At 46.7% G+C, this 24243-nt stretch overlaps 1 protein-coding gene across 1 annotated transcript in view; it reads right to left on the bottom strand.

The window, feature by feature from the left end:
- METAP1 (methionyl aminopeptidase 1) overlaps positions 1-7204 on the bottom strand; it is a 37460-nt gene extending 30256 nt beyond the window's left edge. The window contains exon 1 of the mRNA XM_074993540.1: positions 7053-7204. Coding sequence (XP_074849641.1) covers positions 7053-7166 — 114 coding nt within the window. The 5' untranslated portion in view covers positions 7167-7204. The remainder of the gene's footprint in view (positions 1-7052) is intronic.
- Between the last annotated feature and the right edge of the window lie 17039 nt (positions 7205-24243).

Raw genomic sequence — 24243 nt, forward strand, 5'->3', positions numbered from 1 at the left:
TACTCTTTCAGTTTAAATTGAACAGACTAAAGGGCCCCAAGACCATAAGACAAAATTCAAGATAAAGTCAGAATAACCACTTCTAGGACAAATTGTTAAAAACTTCCTCTCTTTGAGAAAGAGAGAAAAAGGTCAATTTACAAGTAAAGTGACCATTACAAGGGGAAGGAGAAATTGAGGTTACTGCAGTACACTAGGGACCACACCATCCAACTATAATTTCCCTGTAAACTACTATGACTATAGTATTAGATAACTCCGTTGTAACCCACAGGCGACAAAAGAACTCAAGAATCCTGTCTCCCAGCCACCTAACCACTAGACTAGACTCCTCCTCACTGGGATAGAACCCAGGGGTTCCCCCCACCACTAGGACACTCATCCCCTGGAAGGGGAACAGAACCCAGGACTTCTGGCTCCTAGCCCCCCTCCCCCCCCGGCTCTAACCACTAGCTTAAACTCCCACACCTCCCTCCACTCTCACCACTAGTCTTTCACCCCTACTTGGGGGAAGGGAGATGACAGAACTTGCAATTCCTCCTCCAGATCCAAGCACTTCCCTTCACTCTAAGCGCTAGATCCCACTCCCTTCCAGGTGACAGTTTGAACCCTGCAGTCCTGGCTCTCAGTCTCCATCTACTCTAACCACTAGACATCATTCCCCTCCCGGTGCTAAATTTGATCCCAGGGGTGCTGGATCCCAGCCCCCTGCTCTAACTATTAGACTAGACTCTGACCCCCATCCCAGTGCTGAGATAGAACCCAGGAGTCTTGGCTCTCAGCCCCTCCCTCCAAGCTAACCACTAGATCAGTGCTCAGCAACCTGTATCACCTGGTGGCACATTTCAGCACTCATTACAATGTTGTGGCACATCCAATATATAAAACCCAACCCTCTCTTCCTCCCCCAGAGCCAAGCACCCCTCAGCCCCCACTCTAACCCAATCTCACACCTTTCCCCCAGACGCAGGTACCCTCAGCCACCTCCCCGCTCTAAGTCAATGTCTGCTACTCATCAGAGCCACCACTCACTTCCCCCACTGAGCAGTGGCACACGTGAACAGAGTGGCGGACAGTACTCCCAGTGTGCAGCTATGAGGCACACTAAGCACCCATTCGCTGCACACTGGTTGTGGAGCACTGGTCTAAACTACCAAATTTTCATCACCAAAAATGCCTTTTGGTGACAAAACTGAAAGAGCGTGCACACTGCAATATGACTTTTGTCAAGAAAAAGGCCCAGTTTCAGCAACAAAAAGCTTCGAGTTCCACAGGGGACTTTTTTCTTACCCACTCCATTTACTGTCGATAAACATGTAGCATAGACACCATGAGGCTTTTTTTTCCCCCCTCACCCTGTTCTTGGCCCTCCAAGAAGCCACTCCGGTCAAAACTTTGAACTCCGCTGCCTTGCAGCCACATACAAAGCAATCCACTCCTCATCCTGGCAAGCCCTGGGAGTTTTAAATTCCATTTCCTGCAGTCCGGATCAGCACAAAGTAGTCTCATGGCATCCTGCTGGCTATCATTCCAAATGCTCTCCAGCCTGGACCACCACAAAGCTTTTGGATCTGATTAGTGTTTGAGGAGAGGAGTCTGCACCTGACCCATGGAATTGGGACACATATGGGCCAGTTTCACAAAGCTTGAGTGAAAAGGGCTGTGAGAGGGACAGAACAAAGATACAGTAGCTGAGGAAGTGAGGGAGGCAAGCCATTGCTTTGGTGCTGCACTTAAGACCTACCAGTTTTATAAGGAATTATCCTCAAGGGTGCCCTTACCTTGACCACCAAGAGCACCATGGATACTTCAGAGGGCACAGAATCAGCAGAGAGAGAGAATCTAACCCAGAAGATAAAGTGATAGATGAAGAGACAAAGCTAGAAGATGTGAGGCTACCAGTGGGGTCACCTGGTGTGACAGGCAGCCAGGAAGAACTCTCCACTCCTGAGGTATATATCCTGTCTCAGCAGCTGCTCCATGGGGAGCAAGAAGCAGGAGATTAGACATAGGGTAAGTGGATGTGGCTTGGCAAGTGGGAGGCCGGCTGTGTTCCTGTTTAGTTAATTGTTACGTCCAAACCTGGCATTGATGCACTCCAATATATCAATGAAATCCTGCAGAGACATGCTTTGGAAACTGCCTGAGGTACTATTTAATTCTCCGTCACGGGTTCCATGGCATTGCAGCTGTGTTTCTTCCTCCATTGTAGGGCATTGTCCCATAACATTCTGCAATCAATGGTGCAGGGACCAAAGCGGCACGTAGGTGGGCTGCATATGGAGCAGAGTCAAAGCTGCTAGCAGCCAAAAGCACTAGTTTCCCTCCTTACCCTCAGCAGTGAGATGTGTGTTGCAGTGATACCCATCTGCGGAGAAGTGTGGCATAATTAGAATGATTTCCCTGCAAATCTGCTCCACAAAGCACACAACTGTGTTTTCTTTTATCCCTATGCACACCCATCATGCCATCCCCATCCTCACCATGTTTACAATGCCTGCAGAGATGTGTGCACTTTGCAGGGATTAGTGGGAAAGTGATTGGATATGTTGCAAAACATGTTTGTAAGTGAAATGTTTCTATGTTGAGCTGGAATTTCACAGTCCCTCTTTTGAGCATTGTGTTTTACAGTGGAGACCTCAAGGACACAGGGGCCTACCCCAGCAGACAGGCTGTATCAGGTAAGAAAGGGGTCCAAACACAAACACAATCAGGGAGGATTTAATGAGGGAAATGATCAAGCACTCCAACACAGAGGCCAAGATGTGTGGAAACCAACAGCTAATGAAAAATCAGGATAGGGAGGATGCCACTGACTACATGATCAAGGTCACAAAGGAGCAAACCAAGATGCTCAAGTGTTAATCAAGCTGTAAAATGTGCAGATCCAGGTTTGACCTCTCCTGCAGCACATACACAAGTCTTTATCCTGCAAACAACCCCCCCACCCCCCCGCACACCCACACAATCTGTTTCATCATCTGGGAACCCTTAATTTCCCCTGCACTCCACCTTCTCTCACATCTTTGACTAAGATAGCTGGACCTACACATAGCTGTGAGGTTATACCCTTTCCAAGACCCTCCCTTCCCAGCACACATGGGTGTTTTCTTGCTTCATGGTAATTTGCCTTGATGAATAAAGACAAGTTTTTTAACTGTACAATGACTTTATTTTCTGTTCCACAACCCATAGCAATCACGTCAGTCCCAGGTACAGGCTGTTCAAGCATTTTCTTGCATGGATACGTGTAGCATGGAATGTTAAATGGGATGCATCCGGGAAGCAACAGCAAAAAAGGTAGATTCACAATGAGGAGCAATGCAATGTGCTTCCTCAAATCTCCCTGATGCTAAGAGCAGCCCTCTGGGTTCCTCTGACAGTCCTAGTGTGTCTGACTGCTCAAACTCTTCAGCCACGTACTATGGCTCAATTCTCCATCCTTGAGCAAAGATTTCACCTTTAGATTCACAGAGGTTATGAAAAACGCAGCATGTGGCTATGATCGTCAGATTATTCTCCTTTATAAGGTCTAGCCTGTCACAGACACACCTCCACCTCCCCTTCAGTCTGCCAAAGGCACATTCCACTACTACATGACACTGACTTAGCCTGTTAACACACTTCCTAATGCTGTACAGGTGCCATAGGTAAGAGTTCATGAGTAAAGGCTATAAGGGATGAATCAGGTGTCCTAGGATTACTACAGGTATTTCCACGTACCCACTGTAATCTTGTGGCCTGAAAACAAAATCCCCTCCTGTAGCTTTCTGTACAAGCCAGCATTCATGAAGATGTGTATGTCATGTGCTTTTCCAGACCATCGTATGCTGTCTGTGAAACACCCATCCACAAGCACCATCAAGAAGTATCCCCTCCTGTTGATATATTTTGTGGCACATGGTCTGGCCTGGAAACTGAAATGTGTGTGCCATCAATTGACCCTCACCATCATCACCACAAACGCGGTTAGGAAAGCCCATCTCTGCAGAGAGACCCACTATATCACGCGCATTTGCCAGAGCCACGGTTCTCTGTAGCCAAATGCAATTTATTGCAACATACGCTTGCAGCAGTTCAGCCCCAAAAGTAGACTTCAACAATCCAAATTGATTTGCAACTGACCAGTAATCATCAGGAGTTGCCAGTTTCCGCACAGCAATTGCTCCATTCTTCTCTAGAGAGAGCAGCTCTCATTCTGAGGTCCTTGCACTGCAGTTTGGGGCCAACTCAACACACAGCTCCAGGAAAGCTGCTTTATACAGCCTAAAGTTCTGTAGCCACTGGTCTTCATCCCACACCTGCATGATGGTGTGATCCCACCAAACAGTGGTTTCTGTGGCCCAAAAGTGACAGCCTACCCTGTACAGCTCATCTGTGAGTATCAAATACAATAACTGCGGCTGTACAGCTCACATAGAATGCTGCCTACCTGCAACTGTTCTTCCTCGGTCATAGTTCAAGAGTAACTGCTGCAATTCATGATGTCCTTGTGACACTAAAGAGAGCATAGGAGAGAAGTGCAGGATCCATACTCTCTCATCACAGGTGCTGGAGTGCACAGCAAAGAATGGCAGTTCGGGAAGTGATGTGAAAGGAAGCCGGAACCACCAGGAAAGCTGGGAAACAAAGCAGTGGCCAATGAGATGTTTTACAGCATCTAGCAACAGATGATGTAGCCATGCACTGTGGCATATATACAGTGCATTGCTTCTACTATGGGTGCAGGCACTAAAAAGGAGGACACAATCTTTCAGAGGTTCCAAGTGTGAACACGATTGGCCGACTTTTCTTTTGGCTGCTTGTGTGTCAGAATTACTTTTGGCGATGAAACTTCACAGTGTGGACATACCCTTACAACAGCATTTGACATTCCAGTAAGAGAGTTGATCTGCATATAATAGAAAATAAGAATCCCCGCCACCTCTACAGACATTCTGCAGGTTTGAGGGGCGGCTGAGGGAACTTGCAAATACTACTACCATTTCTCCACAGACTTTTACCGAATAGGCTGGTAACTTAAAATACATTGTATTCACCAAGTTTTTATTTATATATATATATATAAAAGCAACAGTACCAGATGCTTCAGAAAAAGATGCAGAATTAGGTAGTTGATAAATAAGGAATAACTTAACCATTTACAAAGCTTCTTCCCAACCTCAAGCAGTTAGTGGCTGGTTTATACCCAGAAGCAGGAGCATTCATTTGCCTTATAAATAGATGGACCAAAATCCTCACTTCTCTTACCATTAATTGTAATTTTGACAATTGCACCACTTAATTATACATCAAAACATTACTATTTGTCCACAGACACTATCGGGAGAAGATTACACTGCTTGTTTTATCATTTAATTTATATTTTTCTGAGTTAGAAAAAAAATTACAATTGTGACAGTAACTGAGGTCCGTCAGATTTGCTTTTATATAAACACAGACGTGATTTACCACACCTGAATTATAGTTATTTTACTTTCAATCTGCAAAGCCTAGAATATTTTTTTCCAAAACTTGCTTAATATACCCAGAAAAACAGAAAAGTCATATTTTCAGAGCAACAAGTCCATGTTACGATAGGCACAGAAACATTTTTAAAAAACAATTTATCAGGTACCTTTCTAATGTATTAAGCAAGTGCATGCTTTAAAAGAGGACACAATAAATGTGAAACATGGAGAAGCACACTTTTGTGCTACACTTACTCTGTCAAAACAAAACTTGACTATTATACATGTGCATGAGATAACAAAGGCAGTGATTTACACAGACAGAAATCCAGTCAGAATCATAGAACACTACAACTGGAAAGGATCTCGAGAGGTCATTGAGTCCAGTCCCCTGCCCCACAGCAGGATCAAGCACCATCTAGACCAGAGTTTCCCAAAGTGTGGTCCATGGTGCAGTACCAGTCCTTGGGAAAAAAAAAACACCAGTCCTTAGAAAATATACAAATTATTGCTATGTACCATTATTATTGTGAATAAATAATAAACAGTGAAAATTTATTCATTTATACTTTTGAACCACAAAATAAGGTACTGAAAAAAAAAACTGGTCCCAACTATATAAAGTTTGGGATACCCTGGTCTAGACCATCCCTGATAGATGTCTGTCTACCCTGCTCTTAAATATCTCCAGTGATTTAGAGTCCACAACCTCTCTAGGCAATTTATTCCAGTGTTTAACCACCCTGACAGGAAGTTCTTCCTCATTTCCAACCTAAGCCTCCCTTGCTGCAGTTTAAACCCATTGCTCTTTGTCTTATCCTCAGAGGGCAAGGAAAGCAATTTTTCTCCATCTGCCTTGTAACACTCTTTTAGGTACTTAAAGTGCTATCATGTCCCCTCTAAGTCTTCTCTTTTCTCAGTCCACAGCATCTAACTTCCTACACAGTAACAATTTAGCTTCCATGAAAGTCAAAGCAAGCAACACACACACATGCCTCTTTCCCTTCTTTCTCAAATGCATTGTGAATCTGCCTGAACAAGCTGAACTGCAAATGAATGTGCAATTATATAAGTCCAGGAAGAGCGGACTGGGACTTGGGGGAAAAGGAACTAGGTGAAAGAGAAGGGGGGGGACTATCCTGTAGTACAAAAGAACAACTCTTGCAGCATTTCCACATGCTCGCAGCCAGCTCAGCATGGGCCCGAGTCAAGCACCTTCCCCCAGGGTCTGATTTTCTAGTGTGCGCTTCCCTCCAGGCTCCAAGGAGGACCTCCTCCTCTCTGCCAAAGGAACACCCCATCCAGCCCCAGCCTAGAAGCACCACGGGAGGGCTTCTGCCTGCCCAGTGCAGTGCCGGACGCCTCGCCGCCAGGATCCCAGGCCCACCCGCTCCTCGCTGTCGCACACCTCTCCCTTCTGCCCACTTGGCAGCGCCTGCTCACGGCAGCCCCAACCCACCGGGCTGGGCAAGCGCCAGAGCAGCGCGGGGGTTCCCGGGCCCCGCAGCAGCAGAGCCGGGCGGGGTGCCCGGGCAGGAAGCAGCCGCGCCGCGTGAGGCCGGGCCGGATGCGGCCGGGCAGAGGGCCGCGGCGGGCGCTTACCTGGGAGCAGAAGTAGGAGCCCTGGATGCCCAGCTTGATGCAGGTGGGGCACTGCAGCTTGGCCTCGCGGCTGCACCCGGCCGTCTCGCACACTCGGGGCTCCACGGCCGCCATGCTGCTGCCGCCACCGGAGCGACTCAGCAACCGCGAGGGAGGAGCCGCGGCGCCCTGACTGAGGCGGGGGAGGAGCCCCAGCCGAGCCTGCGCCTCCCCGCGCCGCTCACGTCGCGCCGCAGCTCGGCCTGGGCCGCCCCTGGCGTCTGCGAGCTGCAGCGCCGAGCCCCTGCCGGGCGCTCTACGCGGGCGCGGCGGTGTCAGGGGCTTCCAGCCCCGCTGCCTGGCTTCGCGCTGCTGGGCCCTGCTACGAGCAGGGGTCTGCAGCTGCGCGGGGGAAGGTGCTGAGAGCCATTAAACCGAGCTCTTCGCCCTGGATATATGCTGGAACCTGTTGCAAGCGCGGCCACTATTCCCTCAGTTCCAGCACTCGAGGAGGGAGCCTGGTTCCCTGCTCTCGGGGTCACTGAGGGCTGGGTGCTCTCCCTCTGGCCCGGTACACCTATACAGAGCCGGTGTCGGGGGTAGCCGAGCTAGTCGGTATCTTCAAAAACAAGAAGTCCTGGGGCACCTTGTAGATTAGCAGATACTTAGGAGCATAAGCTTTCTTGGGTCTTTGCAAACCTTATGCTCCAAATATCTGTTCATCTACAAAGTGTCCTAGGACTTCTTGTCTCTACAGAGCAGTTGATAGAACATCGTCCTTCCCGGCTTTCCTTGGGCCGTACTCTGGAGGTGCTGTGGAAGTTACAGGGTTCTCTCCGTTGAAATTGGCCTGGCTGAAACATAGCCAGTGGACATCTGCTAACTTTGAGGTGACCATCCGTCCAGTATTAGGCAGGACGGTCCCATATTTGGTATGCCAAAAAGGCACCCCTACTTATTTTTTAAAAGGGACTAATTGTCCTATATTTGGGCCCACTCCCTGTTGACCTTTTCCACCAGCAGCTGTGGAGGTGCAGCTGCTAGCGGGAGTCACTTCCCCAAGCCTCAGGGAAGTGGGGTGTAGGGGAGCGTGGGTGGCTGCCGTGTCCCTGCCGCTTCCCCATGGCTGCCAGGGAGGGCTGGCGGCGGCTGCCTACTTCCCAGCTCCCCGAGGCTTGGTGGAGCCAGAGGAGCCGCCCCTTCCTCCTCCATATCTACCTGCCCCGTATTTGGGACAGGGAGTTATGGTCACCCTAGCTAACTTGCACCTAGCACAGCAAGGGGAGGCAAAAATGCTGTGTTCCTCTTATGAGAAGTCAGATAAGCAAACTTGGCACTTTATACAGCTCTTTGTACTCAAGGATCCCAAGCCCTTTCCATAAATCGTATACAGTGTAATTATTTAATTTGACACGATAGAGAAACTGAGACATGAGGACCCTAACCATGGAAAAAAGGGTTAGCAACCTGAAAATGAAATCCTAGTGAAGACAAGGTAGCCTGTCGTTTTCACATAAAGTTAGCAAGCCAAGTGAAAAAACTCTGTCTCAACCTGCTTATTCTAGTGAAAACAGCTAACTGCCCTGTCTTCACTGGGTATTTTAACTGAACGTAATTAACTCGAAGTTAGATAACAAGTTAGAAACGTGACTTATTTACATAGTGAAGACAAGGCCAGGGAGGTGAAATAACTTGATCCGGATCATGTAGCAATGTAGGGCTGGGGTTAGAAATAGAATGAAAGATTCATTATTCCCAGCCTCATTCTCTAACTGTGAGACACACTATCAAATAAATTGTTTCTGTAAAGTGCTTTGAAAATATTTTTTAAAATTGTAATTATTTGCCCTGTGTCCTCAGTGTCCTTGTGCAGCAGAGAGGATGTACTTTTAAAGGGTTCATTCAAAAAACCCACGCTTATTAAACTGCATGCTACTCAGTACGACTATTCAGACGAATAAAACATGATGCACAGCGGGTGAAACCGGGCAATTAAAGATCCATAGTTAGCACAGGTCAACTGACTTGGCCTCATGGGGCTTCAGCTGCAAAATTGTTTGGGCTGGAGCTTGAGCTCTGGGACCTTATAAGCAGGGAGAGTCCCTGAGTCCAAGCTCCAGTGTGAGCCTAAAAAGCTACTCAGCAATTTTTTGCCCCACAGCCCAAGCCCCATATGCCTGAATCAGCTGACTAGGGTCAACAGCAGCTATGCTGTGAGTCTTTCCTTGCAGTTTAGGTGTACCTGCAGGGAGTTAGACAGCTGCTAAATATTTCTGTTGCACTTCTGTGTTATGGTTATTGATTAATTTAGTGGGTTAAAAAGGAACTCTTTTTTTGGAAACTTGCCATCAAGTTTGGTAGGACCCTGGGCTGGTTTATTAACTTGCTGTGTTTGAAATCTAGGCTTGGCTGCTGACTGACTGAGATAAATAGCCTTTCAGTTTGGTGATCTGGCTCCTGGTTTTTGATGAACTCTCAAGTGAGAGCTGTGCTTTTTTTTTCTTTTAATAAACTAATGATTAGAGTAGGGTGGGCAAAATATGGCCCAGAGGCCAGAACCACCAGCCAAGCTGTTAGATGTACACCTCCAATGTCTTGAGACCCAGCAAGACCCTCTGGCAGGCTTCTTGCCTGCTGCACTCAGCAGGATGCTCAAATATTTCCAACTGGGAGAATGGGAGAGGCAGTTTGTATGGAAGGGCACTCTCTCTTGTTTCTGTGCTGAAAGGTAGCTTGTTCGTTTGTTTGTTTTCCGCCAGCCCTTTATCTGCCAAAGGGTCAGTTAGCAAGAAATGGTCCATCAGCCATGTTTACACCTGGCTGAGCTGTCAGATTCTCCTTTCTCTCTGACAAACTAGTTTGGCCCCTCCACAGATTCCTCTGGAAATCATACTTTTAGTCATGATCTCGGTTTCTATTTATAACATCACATATAACACTGCTCCGTGCAAATTGCCATGATATTATAGGGCAGCAAATTATGACTCCCCTGGAGCGGCACAGGCTAACAGCAGCAGCTAGGAAGCTCATGCTGCTTTCAGCCTCCACCAGTCCCGGGGAGGCCCTCCTGCACTCACTGGAAATGGAGCAGCAGGACAGTGCGTGGCGGAGGCAAGGGTGATCCTGGGGGATGCATGTAACTCCCTCTGTACCCCCCATATGCTTCTGATTGTTGTTGTTTGATATCATTCACACAAACCTAAGAAAAAAAGTTGAAAACACAGGAAAACTCTTATTTCTGTTTCAGTCTATGAATCACGACAGTGGGAGTGGAGAAGATGAGCACTATCTGTAGAAGTGTTAAGGACACCATCCATTTAGGGTGCATCTACACTTGCACCCCTCTTTTGAAATAAGTATGCAAATGAGGTAAATTGGAAATGCAAATGCGATATAAATTTGCATATTTAGTGCCTCATTTTGCATATTCTAATTTCAAAAGAGCTTCTTTCAAAAGAAGAAAGCCAGTGTAGACACTGCTCTTTTGAAAGTAAGCCCATCTTTAAAAGAATCCTTCTTCCCTTTATTAAATTCCCATTAAATTCTGGAAGACCTGGGCATCGTGGGTACGGCCAGTCCAGCCCATGCAGAGGTCGGTGAACTGGCCCCTCGCGTCCACCAGGGCCTGGAGCACCACCGAATGGTAGCCCTTTCAGTTGATGTACTGGCTGGCGCTGGGTGGCAGGGTGCAGATGGGGATGTACGTGCCATCCAAAGCACCTACGCAGTTCAGAAAGCCCAGGTCCCAGAAGCCGGCAATGGTGTTGTCCACATCCCCCAGGCAGACGACCCTATGGAGCAGCATCGCGTTGACGGCTCTGATGACCTGTGGGGGGGAAAGGGAACACGTACTCTAGTGTGGTTGTGGCAGCTGTCTCCCCCTGCCTCGGGCCTGTTCTGCCCCCCTCCCATCCAGCCCCTGCCCCGTTCAGCCCCTGCCCCATCTGGCCCCTTGCAGCGAAGGGTTCCCCTTGCCCCTGCCCCCCCACCCACCCAGACCCACCTTACCTCCATAAGTACAGCCCCGATGGTGGCCTTGCCCACCCCAAACTGCTGTCCCACGGAGCGATAGGAGTCCGGGGTGGCCAGCTTCCAGATGGCAATCGTGACCCGTTTCTCCAGGGTGAGGGCTGGCCACATGCAGGTGCCTGGTGCCGGAGTGTGGGGGTGAGCCAGTGGCAGATCTCGTCGAAGGTCTGCCTCGACATGTGGAAGTTCCACAGCCACCTTTCCTCGCCCCACTCCCCCAGCACCAGGCGCTCCCACCAGTCAGTGCTGCTGGGGTGGGTCCAGAGGTGTCGGGGCGCCCGGGGGGGGGGAGCCCTGTGGCCCTGGGGGAACTGCCCAGCCACCCAATGAGAGTGGGTGCAGCTGCGATGATGGTGCACAGCACTGCCACCAGTGTGTCCATGGTGAGGGCATCTTCCTGCATGAGCTGTCGCTGGGCCTCCATGGTGGGCACAAGCAGGCTCTGCCAGGCTGGGAAAGGCTGGGCAGCACTGGGCTTGCGCAGAGGGGAGGCCAGAGGGAGGGGCCCTTTAAGGAAGGCAGCTGGCTGCGGCCCCAGAAGGGCTTGTTGGCCATGGTAGCCCGTCGGTGGTGTTTCCTGACTTCCTTCTTTCGAAAGAGGGCTTGGAGCCGTGTGAACTCTCCCTTTCGAAAGACCTCAACAGCACTTCGAAAGAGCAGATCAAAGTGCCGATCCGAAAAATGGCGGCGAGTGCTCCCTTTCGACGGCTGTTATTTCGACCGCCAAACTTCGATTTTCGCCCTTCCGAAAGGGCACTCACATGTCAACACAGCTATAGTGTTCTCAGGACTGGTCTGTCAAACCGGATACAATTTGCAAATTTAATAAAAAAATGAATTCAAGGACAGCCATCAACAGCCTGTCAGTTGGGGCAAAAGAGCACAATGTCAATACCATTCTGAACCCTTTCTCTGTCCCCATGTGTCTGGCCTTGATTGTGATGCAGCTTGTGTATCCCTGCTGAAAAAAAAAAGGACAGGTGGGGAACTCAGCTGGTGTGAGAGATGTCTGCTGAGAGAGTCCCCCAGGAAGCAGGTAAGAGCTGTAGGAGGAGGTGTGGCTTGTCTGCATAGTTTCTGGAAGCTGTGGACTTTGGTAGGATCCACACAGAAATGCCTGGAAGAAATGCTAGCTAGCTAGAAAAGACTACAGCAGGAAGAATGAGACCCAGCTGCTCTATGAGAGGAGACTAGCTGCCAGGTGCTTTGGAGAGCAGATACTACTCAACCTTGCACCCACATCAAGAAATGTATGGTACTGCCAACAGGAGGAGAGGAGCAGACCCCAGTGGCTGAGGAAGAGACATCACCTGCCATCCAAGAGAAGGAAACAGGTGCTTAGGGACTCCCATGTTAGTGGGGTGGAGACATCCATCTGCTCTTCTGATGTCCTGGGAGAAGTGCTGCCTGGCAGAAACCTGCATCTGAGAAGTCACAGAAAGGTTTTCAAGACTCATCCATCGCTCTGACTGCTACCAAGTTGGGTGTGGGAGAGCTAAGAGTAAGGGGGCACAGTCAGTGTGGGGCCTCAGGGGCAAGAGAATGAATGGGGGGGTGGGGCCACAGCCTGGACACCAATAGCAGCCCCCCACCCCTGTCAGGGAACTTCTACCCAACCTCCCAAAGGAGCACAGGATTCCTGGCTCCCAGCCTGCCTCCACTCTAACCACTAGGTTAGACTCCCACTCCCCTCCCTTGGGGATGGGAACCCAGAGCTCCTGGGTCCTGCCCCCTGTTCTAACCACTATGCTAGAGTCCCAGCCCCCTCCTGGGTGAGGCAATAGAACCCAAGAGTCCTGGCTCATGGCCTCCCTCCACTCTAACCACTAGACTCCCCCCCCTCCAATGGGAAATAGAATCTAAGATTCCATGCTCCCAGCCCTAACCACTAAGTTAAACTCCTACCTCACTCCTGTGGCTGGGGAACAACCCAGGAGTCCTGACTCCTAGCCTCCCTCCACTTTAACCAGGAAACTCCCCTCCCAGGGCTGAGTTTGAACCCCACCAGACTACATCCTGGGGGGTGTTAGAGCCTAAGATTCCTGGTTTGCAGTCCCCACCCCCACTCTAACCATTTGGATAGACTACTACCCCTCTTCCCCTGGTGGGGGAATAGAACCCAAGAGTCCTAGCTTCCAGCCATCCTTCATGCTAACCTCTAGACTAAACTCCCAACCCCTTCCAGGCTCAGGGGATAAAAACTGAGAGTCCAGGATCCCAGACACCTTCCACTCTAACCACTATCTCCCACTCCCCTCCTGGGATGGTTTGAACCCTGGAGTCTTGGCTCCCATCCCCCCTGCTCTAACCACTAGACCCTACTGTTTTGATCTGTATCATACCTCTTTGACCATTTGAAATACACCTTTTCATAGTTAATAAACTTATTTCTGGTTTATTGTATACCCCAGTTTATGTAATTTCTAACTGGAGTTAGGAGAGAGGGTTTGCATACCTTCCTTCGGGTTTATACACTCCGGGGAGGGAAGGAGTGAACATCTATGTCTTGGAATAAATCCCTCAAACTGAGTGTCCCCAGAATTGATCTCGGTGTCTCTAGCTGCAGTTTGGTGTGGCCTTGCCTGTGGGTTTTGCTGGTGGAGGCTGGAGAGCCTGACTCAGCAAGACCAGGTAAAAGGAGACCCAGGCTGGCAGAGAAGGGGGAGCTCTGTGGTGTCTCAGCACCTCAGGTGACATCCCAAGGGTCCCAACCCATCATGATCAAAAGTAGATACACTTCCAAGCAATCTATAGAGCTAATGAATGATCAAGATGCTAAAGGAGCACTCAAGGAAGAAAAGACCATTGAAGAAAAGCTAAATTAATTTTTGCATTGATCTTCACTGCAGAGGATGTTAGGGAGATTCCTACACCCAAGACATGTTTAGGTGACAAATCTGAGAAACTGTCCCAACTTGAGCTTTTAATGAAGGGGATATTGGAACAAATTGGTACATTATACAGTAATAAGTCACCAGGATCCATGCGTCCAAGAGTTCACAAGGAACTCAAATATGAAAATGCAGAACCACTAACTCTGGTATATAACATACTACTTTAATCAGCTTCTGTACCAGATATGGGAGGATAGCAGGGCGACACCGTTTTTTAGGAAAGTCTTCAAAAGCAATCCTGGCAATGAAAAGCGGATAAACCTGAAGTCCATACCAGGCAAATAGGTTGTAACTTTAGTAAGAAATAGAATTATCAGAAACATAGGTTAATATGATAGATTAGGGAAAAGCCAACACAGCTTTTGCAAAAGGAAATCATGTTTTACAATCTGTCAGAATTCTTTGAGGGTGTGAACGAACATATGGGCAAAGTTGATGCAGTGGTACACAGTACTTGCAATTTCAGGAAGCCTTTGACAAGGTCCCTCCTCAAATGCTTTAAAGCAAAGTAGAGGATAAGAGGTAAGGTCCTTTCAATAATCAGTAACCGGTAAATGATACGAAAAAAAGGATGGGTATAAAATAGTCAGTTTTCACACTAGAGAGGTAAAAGCAGGGTCCCCCACAGATCTGTGCTGGGAGCTATGCTCTTCAACTTTGATTGATTGATGGCAATCACTCATTGATAAGCATGATCATCTTCTACTGGAGTTGTGGATCCTCAGGTGGCTAAGAAGGTTTATGCTTGAACCACAAGTTCTACTACAGCGAGGACAAATGTTTCCAGGTGTGGCTGGAGGCTGTTGACCGTGACTGGAAGCCAGTTTCCCCTTCCTCCTGTGCCTCTTGTCCCCCTCAGCTTGTCAACGGGCAAGGTCAAAATGCAGGTGACCACTGTGTATTTTGAGTAATCCTGGGCGAGTGTCTCCTAAGTGTCAATGTCAATATTACATTTCAGGTTATCCTTCAGCAAGTCCTTATAATGCCTTCATTATCCTCCTACCTTACAGTTCTTTCATTCCCTCCTTTCAGCTGAGAGAACACTAATGTTGGTGCATCTTTCTTCCCAATTGAACTTCAAGATCTTGCAGAGGCAGCATTGGTGATGCCTCTCAAGGGCTTTCAAGTGATGTCTGTATATAGTCCAGGTTTCAGACCCATACAACAATGTTTGGAGAACAACAGCTTGATAATCAAGAAGCTCGGTGTCTGTTCAAATGCGGTGATCTTCAAAAACCCTGTGCCATGAACAAGCAAAGGCTGCACTGGCACAGCTCAGACAGTGCTGGATTTCTGCATCAATATCTGCTTTGGATGAGAGATGACTTGCAAAGTAGAGGAAATGGTTAAAATTCTCCAGTACTTCTCCATTGATTTTAAAAGGTGGAGCCTGTGGTATCTCGTTTGGAGAGGGCTGATTGAGTACTTTGGTCATCTTGATGTTGAGTATCAGACCAAGACATGTATAAGGATTGGCAAACACATTCAGAATAGTTTTAAGATCTTTTTCAGAGTGGGAAAAAAAACTGCATTGTCATCAGCGTACTGAAGACCTTATGATAGATGTGGTGGAAATCTTTCTCTCAACCTTCAGCCTGCTGAGCCTGAACAGCTTTTCTTCCATTCTATTAATGATTTCAAGGTCATCTGGGAGTTTCCCAGCACTTAGGTAAAGAATGACTGCAATAAAAACTGCAAACATGGTTGGGGCAATGATGTAGCCCTATCTGACTCCTGTTTGTACTTTGAAAGATTCGCTCTGGGAGCCAGTACAACTCAGAACAGTCACTTTCATATTTCATGAAGTAACTTCAGGATATTAATGTATTTATCAGGACATCCAATCTTTTAAAGTGTCAGCGAGGTAGCCATGTTAGCCTAGATCTTCAAAAACAACAAGAAGTCCTGTGGCATCTTATAGACTAACAGATATTTTGGAGCATAAGCTTTCATGGGCAAAGACCTGCTTCATCAGATGCATGAGTGCCGTGGGGTTTCAGAGGAGGTTTTACAAAGGGGGGTCTCCATAAAGGGGAGGGCCAGCACTGATAAGGTCTACTCAGTCAGGGTGGAAATGGCCCATTATCAGAAGTATATATCAAGAGAGGAGAAAACAAGTCAGATCAGTCAGGGGGATGTGGCCCATTGTCAGATTGTAATGTGAGGTGTGAACATCAAGAGCAGAGAAACTGCTTTTGTAAGGCGCCAACCACTCCCAGTCTCTGTTTAATTCTTGGTTGATGGAGTCAAATTTGCAAATGAATTGCAGCTCGGAGATTTCTCTCTCCATTTTATTTTTGAAATTTTTTGTTGTAGGACTGCTACTTTTAAATCTGTTACTGAGTGTCCAGGGAGATTGAAGTGTTCTCCTACAGGTTTTTGTATGTTAACATTCCTGATGTCTGATTTATGTCCATTTATTCTTTTACGTAAAGTCTGTCCAGTTTGGCCAATGTAAATTGCAGTGGGGCATTGCTGGCACATGATGGCATATATTATATTAGTAGATGTGCAGGTGAAAGAGCCCCTGATGGCGTGGTTAATCTTTTAAAGAATGATCCAGAGGGCACGGGATTCACTGAATCAAAGGCTTTAGTTAAATCAATGAAAGCTGAATACTGTGCTCAGTTTAGCTCCTAACACTTTATTTATTTTTTTATTTTTTGCAGCTGCCGTGCTGAGAAGAACATATCTGCAGTTCCATGACATGCACAGAAACTGCTCTGTGACTCTGGTAAAATTTCTTCTGACAAGGGCAACAGGTGAGTTGCAAGGATTCATGCCACAACTTTGCCTGAAATGGCAAGGAGCACAATACTATGGCAGTTTCCATAGTATGCTTTATCCCCTTTCTTGAAGAGGGTGACAATCAGGGCATCCCTCATTTTACTAGGTTTCTCCTCCTTTATCCAGATTTTAAGGATGAGCAGGTAAAACTACCAAATTACTCTGGTCCACCATCTTTAAAGATTTCAGCAGGGATGCCATCTGGACCTGGTGCCTTGTTGTTCTTCATCTGCTTACTGGCATTGTGTAATTCATGCGTATAGGGAAGGGTCTGCAAATCTTCCCGAGGAGGTCATTGGGGAATTCACTCAAGGACTTCATCTGCAACTTCATGGCATTACAGTTAAGGAGATCTTCAAAATATTCTTTCCAGCAAAAACTGATGACTTTACTGTCCTTCAGAAGTGTGGCTCCATCCTTAGAGCAGAGGGGATTCATGCCATAACAAGCTGGCCCATAGACAGCATTAATGGCAATGAAGAAACCATGTGTGTTGTGGATGTCTGCAAGATATTGGAGTTTTTGCGTTTTCTCAGTTCACCATTGGTTCTTGAGTTCTCTGGTTTTACATTGGATTCTGGCCTTGACTTGGCATGAGCTTCACTCTTTGTATTAGAATTTATGTCATTCTGCCATGTTATTCTCCTCTCATAGATGAATTTCTTCATTTCAGCATCATTCTTATCAAACAATTCCTGATGTTTTCTGCTTTGGTAGCCTATGGTTTCCTCATAGGGTCTGATGATTACTGCTTTCAGCTGCCTTCAGTGTTCACTTTTTTCTAGAAACTCTCATGGAAGCTTGTCTTCTAAGACTGCTTGGAAGCGGTCACACTTAATGGGATCCTTCAGATATTGAATGTTCAGCTTGCAACTGACCTGCTTCTTATGCAGCCTCCATTTGGGGATGATCTTTCACTGTAGATTGAATGAGGTGATGTTCAGTCCAGCAATCATTGGAACTTGTCATCGTTCTTGTAAGAAGTATGCCACTGTGATCTAGGACATGAACTATGACACAGTCAAGAAGATGCCAGTGCTTTGACTGTGGATGTTTACAAGATGTTTTGAACTTGTCCTTTTGTCATAACAGGATGTTCATGGTGATACAGTCATGTTCAGCATGCTGGGTCAAGAGTAGAATTTTATTTCAACATATTCATAAATGATCTGGAAAAGGAGGTAAACAGCAAGATAGCAAAGTTTGCAGATAATACTAAATTGCTCAAGAGAGATAAGTCCAAAGCAAACTGCAAAGTGTTACAAAGGGGTCTGACAAAAGTGTGTGACTGGGCAATACACTGGCAGATGAAATTCAAATAACACAAATGTCCTAAGCACAGCATCAGGTGCTGGAGAAGTTTAGCTACAAATATGACTATCTGGAGAGATGCTTGAAGAATTTATTAAACAATCAATTTGTAAGCCCCTAGTAAACAATAGGGTCATAAGGAATAACTGGCAAAGATCAGGACCAAATCATGACAAACTAATCTTCTTTGGCAGAGTCTAGCAGATAGCAGAGAAACAGCAGATTTGATTTTAGTAAGGCTTTTGACACAGTTCAACATTGTATTCTCATGAATAAACAAGGATTTATGGTGTAGATTAAATGGTACATAACTGGATAAAAAACTCAAACTGTAATTTCAATGGTTCACTGTCAAAATATGAGGACAAATATACTGAAGTCCCATGGGGGTATCTCCTGGGTCTAATAGCTTTCCATAATTTAATTTATGCCTTGGATAAGGGAGTGGAGATGATGATTATGAAATCTGTGTATGGCAGCAATTCAGGAGGTGTTGCAAGCAAACCCTGAGATGCTGACAGGCCTAACCGCCATTAAATTATAAACCCAATTTTTAATTTGTAAGGGAGAGTCACACTCAGAGGCTTGCTCTGTGAATGGTGTCACCAACACAAGAAGTTTGAGAACCATTGCCCTACTGCTTTGCCACCAGCTGGCAGTCACAGTATATTTTTCCAACATCCATTGGATTAATATTTTTCATGGAACAGATTCTCAGTTAGTTTAAATCGGTACAGCTCTATTGACTTCAGTGGATCTACTCCAGTTTACATCAGCTGCTGATCTCAGTACCGGTATCATCCTTAGCTTTTGACATCCAAATAGCTCTATGAATCAAAATTTAACATGTCATTTCAGTTCTTCCTATAAACTGCATATTGACATTTGTTCAGCCTAGAATATCAACTCAACCATACATAAGAAAACAGCCTGAATCATCAGGTTATATACTAAAATGATGCATGCTTACCAAGTACATTAGAAAGGTCCTGAATATGCTCCAGAGGACTCCTAGACCCCTGTTCTAACTATTAAACCATGCTCCCCATCCCAATATAAGTTGGTTTTATTTGTTGGTTGCTACATTCTGAAGTGCAAAATACAACATGCATTTTCTCTACTGTACATGAAGTCCCGGGGCACAATTGTTGTCAACGTAATCAATTAATAAAAGCTCCCAAATTAAATATCACCATCTGCACTTCTGAGTCATGTTTGAGAAGTCAGCAAATAGTAATGATTAGAGGAGTTGTGTATGTGCGAGACATATGACCATAAATTGTGTACGGCTTGACAGATGGCTTTTTAGTGCAGACCCACAATGAGAATTGTGTGAGTTTAAAAGGTTTTGTTTTCTTGTGTTCTTATGTGATAAGTGAAATTAATCAAATCTCTTGAATGTCCGTCTACTGCTGTTGCCCATTATCTGGTGGCACATTCATTCTTACAGGGGAAGTTCACTGACCTTTGCAGTGACCTTCCCTGAGCACAGCTCTTGTTCTCTCTTAGGCTTTTCTTGTCACTCTCACTGGCTGGCCTCTTGCCACCTAGAAAAAACACACACAGAGGCAGGTATTAATCAAAAACTTTATAGTTCATTCCTGGGCCCTGATTTATGTCAATGCTCCATTCCTGCTCTCCTCCTGTTTTCTTTAAAGTGATGCAGGAGGTGGGAGTAAGACTAGTGGAAAAAGTCCTTGAAGGGGAGGTCATCTGTGGATCAAGGGTCAGTTAATTGCTGTGGGAAAGACCAATGCAGCTGGCAGCCAAAGGAGCTTTTGGATACAATGAAAATGGCCACTATAAACATGACCGTACTTAATTAAGAGAGCTCTTGAAACTTTCGTGTCCTCCTATGCAGCCATGTAGTCTTATGCCTGGGGGCTCAGCAATCACCTTGTTGAAGCTGTTGGGTATGACAGCTGCCTTCCCTTCAGGCTGTATGAAGGAACAATTAAATGTCCCTTTGTTCAATGATAGATGAAACAATTAAAAACCTCTGCTCAAGATCTAGACTGCATGCAAATCTGGGCAGTGGGTAGGTAGGTTATGCAGTCCAAGGGTTTTTTTTCAAGGTTCTGATAACTAATGCATGAGGGGTGGGTCAGATTCAAGCTATGTGTGTGAGACAAAGAAGAAGCTGAAAGACTGCAGAAGCACTCTGAGTGACAGAAGGGAGCAAGGAGGCCCCAGAGACAGCATGACACTTGTAGCATGAGCCTGAGAAAAAGAGCTTTGGGGTAGAGCACTGGCTGTCAGGAGGCTGGGAACTGTGAGCATAGAAACTGTGTCTTATTTTGTGTTCAGAGAAATATTCTTTGTAAATACTGAGGACAGCGTCTAAAGAAATATCTGACTCCATCATTAGTTTTCGCTTCCTAACAGAAACAACCTACAAGAACCCATTTTATGATAAAAATGATTTAATCGATTTATAAATATTTAACTGATAGGTTAAAAGCACTGAAAGATACAAACTTTTCTGTACAGGACTATGCATTTGTAAAAAATTACTGGATCATTTTTGGCCTGTATGTGATATTCTGGGTGGGAAGGATAATGTTGTTTTTTTTTTATTAAAATGCTATAGAAGCCTTGGGCTGAAAAATCCTGGCCCCTTTGAACTCAGTGGGAGTTTTGCCTTTGATTTTAGTAGAGACAGGATTTCAGACATAGTTTTGTCTTTAAAGTTTTAGCCATGGCAAACATCCACACTTCACCATAGTACCACATAAACTATATCCCTTTTCTCTCACCCTTACAGATCACAGACAAAGCCATCTAAATATCCATTTGTCAACATTTTAAAATTGAAGTTTATTTTCTTTTCATTTGGTTTTTAAAAAAGGCGATGCTACATAGACCTGATATTAAGAGATTTTAGTTATGTAAAGTGAAACACATAGAAGTACTCTGATCCAAATGAGGTCTATTCAGTTGTTGATGTTGTGATTTAGTTATACCAACTGTAGTTAGCAGCCAGATCTGGCAGCATACTGAGTGATTTAAAGCTCACCTTTACATGCCCCTGATTCTGGTGCTTCTCCGATTTTGCTAATGGCTGCTGTAATTTACACTGAAGGGAGAGGAGCACTAAAATCAGCAGGGTATTGTGTTGCACAAAGGTGTCTGTCATATACTCTTTCCTTCAGACTCCCTCTTTCTCCACCCCTTCTTCTGTTCTCCACCAACAGGGAATCAGTGGTGTAAACTTCCTCTATCATCTTCTGCATTACTGGAGGATCACCTTCCCTGGATCATTTAAATCAGTTTTAGGCTAGATGGGTGATGGTGTAAAAAGTGGCTACAGCAGAGTTGTCCTTACCCATATGCAAAATACACACTTACATAGGGCACCTGAAAATTTGGTGCACTACTGGGCCTTAACATCCACCTGCCTGCCTCTTCCTATCCCTGTTCTGTCTCTGTTTGCTCCAGAGAGGATCAGGTAACTTAAAAGCCTGCCAGAGCTATTAGCAGAACATCGAACATGGGAAAGAAATATTTAAGTGGTAATGAAGCTATTTAACAGGCATTTGCCAACCCCAGATATATACTGTCAGTTTCTGAATTTATTGTGTTAGATTACAGGGCCTTAGTTTAAAATTTGTTTTAAAAATACTTTGTGAAGTCATCTTTCTGCTAAAGTCAACGTTGATGCAGAAATCCAGCATCATCTGAGATATGCAAGCTCCTCTTTCGTCTGTCTCAGACAAAGGGTTTTCAAGAACTGGCACATCTATCTCAAGACACATCTCCTTGTATGCCATGCAGTGGTTGCTCCAACACAACTGTACATGGGCTGTGTCCCCTGTGCATATGTGCTGGTGTGTGTGTGTGTGTGTGCGCGCGCGCAGATTGAGGATGGGGGGGAGTGTGCAGGGTGGGGGTGGTTACTGTGGCCCCCACTCAAAGGTCTGGCACAGGGCTTCCTGTACACGCACCCTGTCCCGCTGGGCCTGGTGGCACGAGGAGACAGTATTCCGTGCACGGTTCAGCCACTCATTAAAAAGGTCCTGGCTTGGCTGGGTGTGCCCGGTATGTGGCTGCATCAGCCAGGCCTGCAAGGAGAAGGCTGCGTCCGCCACGATACAGGGTGGCATTGTTGTGTCCCCGATGGGGAGCTCCCGCTGGGGGATGAAGGTTCCTTCGGCCATACGACGTCCCAGCCCTGAGTTCCTGAAGACCCTCGCATCATGGGCACAGCCAGCCCAGCCCATGTAGATGTCCTCAAACTGGCCGTTGGTGTTGACCAGGGCCTGCAGGACCTTGCGATTCACATAGGCCCCGCAACTGTGCTCTGGGGCCTGGATGGCGATGTGGGTGCCATCCAGGGCCCTGAAGCAGCGGGGAAGCCCAGCTCCTGGACTCCCCGGATGGCATCGTCCAGGTCTCCAAAGTGAACCAGCTGCCTCAGGAGCACCTTGTTGATCACCCGGATGACCTGCAGGGCATAGGGGGGTGCGCTCGTAAGTGTGAGGTGGGGTGCGGCTTGCGCATCCGTGCCCATCCCTATCCCCATCCCTGTCCCCGGGGTGCCCGCCCATACCCGTCCCCATCCCTGCCCCTGTCCCCAGGGTGCTCGCCCTTCTCCCGACGGTGCCTGTCACCGGGCTGCCTCCCACACCCCACATACAGTCTAAGTGTGAGCTGGGCACGGCTTAACTCGATGAGGATGGCCCTGACAGTGGCTTTGCCCACCCCGAACTGGTGGCCGATGGATCAGTAACTGCCCGGGGTGGCCAGCTTCCATAGGGCGATGGCCACCCTTTTGTGCAGGGGGAGTGCCGGCCTCAGCTCTGTGTCCCGGTGCTGGAGGACTGGGGTGAGCCAGTGGCACAGGTCCAGGAATGCCCCCTTGGTCATCTAGAAGTTCTGCAGCCACCGGTCGTCGCCCCAGTCCTCCAGCACCAGCCGATCCCACCAGTTGCTGCTTGTGGGGAAGCTCCACAGGCGGTGGATGACCTGGGGTACCAGCTGGGGACACTGAGCCCTGAGGATGGCATCCAGGAGGGTGGCTATTGTGGTGGCCACCTGGAGCTGCTGCAGCACGGCAGCCAGGACCGCAGCCACGGCACTGGCCATGGCTGCGATGGAGGGGGGTGCTGCTCGGGGTCCATGGGGGCCCGGGATGCCACCTCCACTTGCTCTCTCTCTCGCTCTCGCTCTCGCGCTGCCTGAGGACAGGGTTGCTGGCCATTGGAGCGTGCAGGCTGAGGTACCGGGGGGGCCTTTAAGGGGACGGCAGGAGGCAGCCCCAGAAGGGCTCGTCCACCATGCGACCCTGCCCTTGGTGTTTCCTGCCCCTGCTCTTTCGAAAGAGCGCCCTGGTGTGTGTGAACGCTCTCTTTTGAAATTGCACTGTGGGCCTTTTGAAAGGAGAGACCGAACCTTTGGTCCCTCCTGGCGTGTGTGGACACTCCGTTTAGAAAGACCATCTTTTGATGTTCTCTTTCGAAAGACTGTCTTTCAAAACAGTACTGTAGTTTAGACGCAGCCTATGTGTCTCCACAACAAAAGTCAGAAAAAAATTAATAAGACTCAAGCTTCTCTGCCCATAGCTAATTACGTGTTTTTATTGACTTCTGAGTGATGTCCTTCAAAGATTTTGTATATTTTTAACTCAGTATAGCTGAGTGAAACATGAATAACTATTTACATTAAAAAGAGTACATTTGTCTTATATTTAAAGTTTTAGAATCCCAGTATGTCCACCATCATATTCAGAGAGTGTAAAAATATAAAACGAAACACAAAAAGCAGCTCAGAAGGAAATGAACAGAGAGGATTTTGAATGGATTATCTGTATTTAGCTTAAGAGATTTGAAGATAGGATTAAAAGAGAGACCAGGAAAGAATGTAAATGCTTACAAGCCAATGTAATGAAATATAAGATCCACCTTGCAACTTAAAAGGCAAGAATATAATATAGCTTGTGAATCAAAATCTATAAAGGAAAACTACAAAATCAGATATCAGATTTTATGAAGTTATAAAAGATATCAATTAATGAAAAAAGTGTCACAAGATAAAAAGTGATACTTTCAAAAGGATTGGCAAATGCACTAGCTGTGAAAAAATAATAGAATATTATTTTATCATCATAATACATATTTTTTAAGTTCCATGACACAGAAAAGGTGAAGGAACTCATTAAACTCAATACTTTATTTTTGTTATAGGCAAAAATG

The sequence above is a fragment of the Carettochelys insculpta genome, chromosome 4 (assembly GCF_033958435.1).
Source record: "Carettochelys insculpta isolate YL-2023 chromosome 4, ASM3395843v1, whole genome shotgun sequence".
NCBI classification, from domain to species: domain Eukaryota; kingdom Metazoa; phylum Chordata; order Testudines; family Carettochelyidae; genus Carettochelys; species Carettochelys insculpta.